Source organism: Empidonax traillii, unplaced genomic scaffold (assembly GCF_003031625.1).
Source record: "Empidonax traillii isolate 1590-97213 ecotype Southwest subspecies unplaced genomic scaffold, ASM303162v1 scaffold1401:size261456, whole genome shotgun sequence".
Lineage (NCBI taxonomy): Eukaryota > Metazoa > Chordata > Aves > Passeriformes > Tyrannidae > Empidonax > Empidonax traillii.
This window is the reverse complement of record NW_020956594.1, coordinates 41,594-46,365: the sequence shown is the minus strand read 5'-3', so window position 1 is coordinate 46,365 and position 4,772 is coordinate 41,594. Positions and strand designations below refer to the sequence as shown.

The 4,772-nt window shown below is 56.7% G+C and overlaps 1 protein-coding gene across 2 annotated transcripts in view; it reads left to right on the top strand.

The window, feature by feature from the left end:
- Positions 1-272: 272 nt before the first annotated feature.
- RACGAP1 (Rac GTPase activating protein 1) overlaps positions 273-4,772 on the top strand; it is a 7,735-nt gene continuing 3,235 nt past the window's right edge. Inside the window, exons 1-10 of one of the 2 annotated variants that reach the window (XM_027907127.1) lie at positions 273-308; positions 1,455-1,543; positions 1,970-2,172; positions 2,451-2,587; positions 2,777-2,846; positions 3,047-3,100; positions 3,512-3,589; positions 3,724-3,841; positions 3,975-4,102; positions 4,548-4,601. In XM_027907127.1, the coding sequence (XP_027762928.1) occupies positions 1,459-1,543; positions 1,970-2,172; positions 2,451-2,587; positions 2,777-2,846; positions 3,047-3,100; positions 3,512-3,589; positions 3,724-3,841; positions 3,975-4,102; positions 4,548-4,601 (927 nt within the window). In that variant the 5' untranslated portion in view covers positions 273-308; positions 1,455-1,458. Of the gene's footprint in view, positions 309-1,454; positions 1,544-1,969; positions 2,173-2,450; positions 2,588-2,776; positions 2,847-3,046; positions 3,101-3,511; positions 3,590-3,723; positions 3,842-3,974; positions 4,103-4,547; positions 4,713-4,772 lie in introns of both variants that reach the window. The other variant, XM_027907125.1, reaches the window with a different exon arrangement.

Below are 4,772 nucleotides of genomic sequence, written 5' to 3'. Positions count from 1 at the left end.
CGTCGCCGGCCCGCGCTGTTGCCAAGCAACGCGTGGGTGCTCCGGCCGCCAGCAGCAAAGATGGCGCCCTGCCGGCTTCAGCCCGGGGACGCCTGGGTGCCCAGCGTTCCCCTCCGCCGCGCCCTCAGCAGACATGGCGGCCGCTTGGCTTCAGGAGGGCATCGGGCGCGGCCAATGAGAGGCCGGGATGGCGCCGGGGCCCGCGGGGATTGGCTGGCGGCGGGGGATTCAAACCGGAGCGCGGGGCGGGCGGTTGGGGCGGCGAGCGCGGCCGGGGCCGGAGCGGGAGCGGCGGGGCCGCGGCCCGGGTGAGGCGGCGGGGACCGGGCTGAGGGGACCTGGGGGGCTGAGGGGATCTGGAGGACTGAGAGGAGCCGAGGCGGGTGGAGGGAGCCGAAGGGGAGGCTGAGGGGAACCGAAGGGGAGGCTGAGGGGAACCGAGAGGAGCCTGAGGGGGCTGAGGGGAACCGGGAGGGGCTGAGAGGAACCGGGAGGGGCTGAGAGGAACCAGCGGCTCAGGTGAGTGTGTGGAAGGACTGAGGGGACCCGGCGGGTCCCCAATCCCGGACCCCGCCCAGGATTCCCCCCTCCCGGTGCTCTCACGGGCCACAAGGCCAGAGCTTTCCCACACTTCACAGAGAAATCTCCGAGGTGTCTGTGCCTGCGAAATCAGGCACCTCGAAGCCTTCTGTGCTGGCCCCATGTGTTGTTGCGTTCCCTCCTGGCACCTCTCCCAACCCTTTCCAGCACCAGCTCCCCATCCCTGGCTGCCCTGAGTGCCCCAGCCAGCCTCTTGCATTAGGGAAGTCATTTCTGTCTTGCTGAGCTGGAAACTTTCCCCTTCGCTGCCTCTGTTTATGCCGTTGTTGCTGCTGTTTTTCGAGGGGAAATGTGCTGACTGGCTGAATTTTAACAGCTATTTGCGGGAGGAGCTGTAGCTTAAAATGCAGCTAAATTTAAAACTGTATTAAAATTCCCCAGAATGCTGCTCCTATTTTTATCTTTAAAAAAAACGTGCAAGTTTGCAGCGTTTTGTGTGGCCTAAATAGCGCCAAGTTATTTGTAGACAGGGCATGGGTTGCGTTCTCCCAGAGGGGAGAGGGTTTGGGATCCCTCATCCCTTGGGTTCCGAGCCTCTGGGCTGTGCTGGTGGATTTTGGAAGCATTGAGGTGGGCAGATCTGCCTCTCTCCCTGGCTCTGTTATCCATAAACCGTGGAGGGCTGTGCATCTTCATTCCCTATGAAAAAAAAAAGAAAAAAAATTAAACGCATATATCTCCACCAACCATAGCTTTTAACGACTCTTTCTGTTTGTGCAGCTTCCAAAACTCGCCAAAAACATTCAAATCAGCAGTTCCGAGACCTTCCCTTGGGCTGGGGACGCGTTTTGTGCTGGGAGATGGGAGGAGGGGGGCCGGGCTGTTTGTTTAGCCGTGGTTTTTTTTTTTGGCAGGGGGATGGAGACTGCCATGGTGAACCTGCGGGGTCTGTACGAGCAGCTGATGCGCCAGGCCGAGGTCCTGAGCGAGGGAAACGAGTACCGTGAGTTGTGTCCCCCAGGAACCCGCTGGGGATGCTCAAACCAGTCAGATTTGGGGCTGGAGAGCAAAGCCCTGGGTGGAACTTTTGTCTTGGGCCGTGTTCTGCTCGTGGCAAACTGGGTTTGTGCAGGGGGGCTCGTGTGCCAGCTCTCCTCTCCTCAATCAGGAGTGGGTTATGGAGGTCCAGGACATCAGGAGGAATTTCCTCATGGAAAGGCACTGGGAGGGAGGTGGTGGTGGAGTCCCCGTCCCTGCAGGTGTCCGAGGAAGGACTGGACGTGGCACTTTGGGCTGGGTGACAGGTTGTTCTCTGTCTTGGAGGGCTTTTCCAGCCCCAAGGGTCCTGGGATTCTGTGTGAACAGAGGAGCTGCTGTGCCCCCTCAGCCCGGGCAGCTAAAGCTGGGCCTGTTCTCCCCCCACCCCCAGAGTTCATTCAGCTGGCCAAGAACTTCGAGGAGTATCGGAGGAAATGGCAGAAAACGGAGCACGAGCTGGGCAGGTACAAAGACCTGCTGATGAAAACGGAGGCCGAGCGCAGCGCCCTGGACGTGAAGCTCAAACACGCCCGCAACCAGGTGGATGTGGAGATCAAACGGAGGCAAAGAGCTGAGATGGACTGCGAGAAGCTGGTGAGTGATCCCCCTGTTACCAGGGTGGTTAAACTGCACTGGCAATCAGGGGGAGGGGGGAAAAAAAAAAAAAACAGCAAGGAATCAGCTTTGATCTGGGAAAGGAGAGTGGCTGCTCTGCCGTTACCTGTCTGAGCTGCCATTACCTGTCTGAGCCGTTTGCCATCTATTGACACCGAGCTCTGAGAGCTTATCTCTGCTATCTGAAACACATCAGATGGGGTCTCGCGGTAATTAGACGCAGTTGATCCGGCTGCTGATGGTGTCTGTGCTTACAGGAGCGGCAGATCCAGCTGATCAGGGAGCTGCTCATGTGCGATGCTTCGGGCAGCATCCAGCTCAGCGAGGAGCAGAAGTCTGTCCTCGCCTTCCTCAACAGGCCAAAGGTTTCCGTGGGGGGCTCAGGAGGCAAAAGGTAGGAGAAAAAAAAAATCAGCGTTTTTGTCTGCAGTGTCAGGTGTCAATCCAGCCTCTGTGCCACATCCAGCGCCCTTGTCAACAGCAGTTTGAGATACGACTCTTCTGAGTCACCGAGATTGTTCTGGAACCACGGCTGACTGAAAGCCAAAGCGATACAAATTTCCTTCTAATTTCTGGTTTTCAGGCTGTCTACAATAGATGAATCTGGCTCAATTCTGTCAGACATCAGCTTCGACAAGACCGATGACTCACTGGTAATGTCACTCCACGTTCCGAAGTTCTCCTCCCCTGGAGAGCCTGAGGGGAGGGGGCTGATCTCCGGAGGCCCCTTTGTGTTTAGATTACTGGGGTATTCAGCTGGTTTGCCTTTTCCCCGGCTAAAACTCGCTGAAACCCCTGGCCAGTGGTATTTGTGTGGCATTTACCTTCACCCAGTGCTGTGTATTTCCCCCAGGACTGGGACTCCTCTGTGGTGAAAGCTGTCAGGCTGAAGAGGAGGGAGAAGCGGGTAAGTTCAATTGTTCCCCGTCAGATAGTTCCCATTGTTCGCCCTGGCAGCCACAATGCCACCATCTGCCACCTCAGTTGCTCTCTTTTGTGTGTGTGTGTAGTTTGTTGTCTTATTTTATTGCTTCTCCTTTCTTAGGTTGGGTTTCTTTTTTTTTTTTTTTTCTGAGCTGAATTATAAAGCTGACTAGGAAAATCACTTTAAAAAAAAAAAACCAGCATTTTTGAGGCTTCCTGATTTCTTCATGGCAGCTTCAAGGTTGCCATGAAGGACGGGGTGCTGCTGAAGGGCTTGTCTGCACACACCACAGGTTCAATTAAGCGTTCAGTCCTTCTAATTATCCTGGGCCAGGATAACACCAATTCAACATCATTGCTGCTTCCTAAACCAGAAGGAGCTGTCTCTTTTCAGCGCTCTTCCAGGCAGTTCACTGAAGGCCCACCAGGTCCTCAGAAGAAATCCAGGTCCATCAGCAACACAGCAGACCAGGTATGGTGGTCCCAGCTGGGTTTGGGTGGTCCCAGCTGGGTTCGGGTGTTCTCAGCCTCCCTCTTTGCGGGGCCACTGGAAACTCCCGTGTCCCATTGCTATTCCCATCACCAACAGCGTGTTTGTCGCCACAGGCCAATGAATCCATCGTTGCAAAGACAACTCTGATGGTCCCCAACGATGGTGGCCCCATCGAAGCCATTTCCACCATCCAGACCGTGCCTTTTCCTCGCAGGAGCCGGAGGAAGAGCGGTAGGTGTCACATCCCTGCCCCCAGTCCCGGCACCAGGACCTGCCAGCTGCTTATGGTTTATAATTCCCGTGCTTCTGGGGGCAGAGGGTGATGATCCCAGTGAGCCAACCTCTCCCTCTTTGTGTCTTCCAGGTCCTTTGCAGGCCTGGAACAGCGAGTCCAGCGTAGGCAGCAAGCAGCTGGAATCCAAGTCGGACACCGACGGCTCCAGCACCCCCCAGCACGGGGGGGTGAGGCTGCACGACTTTGTCTCCAAGACGGTGGGTCTGCAGGCAGCAGGACCCCGAAAAAGCATCTCCCTCCCTCCCTCCAGAAATGTGTGTGATAAGAGGCTGGGAGCTGTGTCAGGGCAGGGTCAGGTTGGCTCTCAGGAAAAAGGTTCTTCCCCCAGAGGGTGGTTGGCACTGAACAGGCTCCCCAGGGCAGTGGGCACAGCCCCAAGGCTGCCAGAGCTCCAGGAATGTTGGGATGATGCTCTCAGGGACACGGTGGGATTGTTGTGGTGTCTGTGCAGGGCCAAGGGTTGGATTTGAATCCTTGTGGGTCCCTTCCAACTCAGGATACTCTGATTCTGTGATTACGTCTCAGGTCAACATGACCTGTACCAGTCACCTGCACGGCTCAGGGAACACATTACCCAGTTTAACTCCTGCTGAGTTACCACACTGCACTAATCTCCGCCATCTGTGCGCTCTGGACCATCAGGTTATCAAGCCAGAATCGTGTGTCCCGTGCGGAAAGAGGGTGAAGTTTGGGAAGATCTCCCTCAAGTGCCGGGACTGCCGCGTGGTCGCTCACCCCGAGTGCCGGGACCGCTGCCCCCTTCCCTGCATCCCGACCCTGGCAGGAACTCCGGTCAGGATCGGAGAGGTGGGTCTGGGCAGAGACCACCACCCCCCAAGCAGGCTGGTGTTGGCTGGGGTTTGGGGC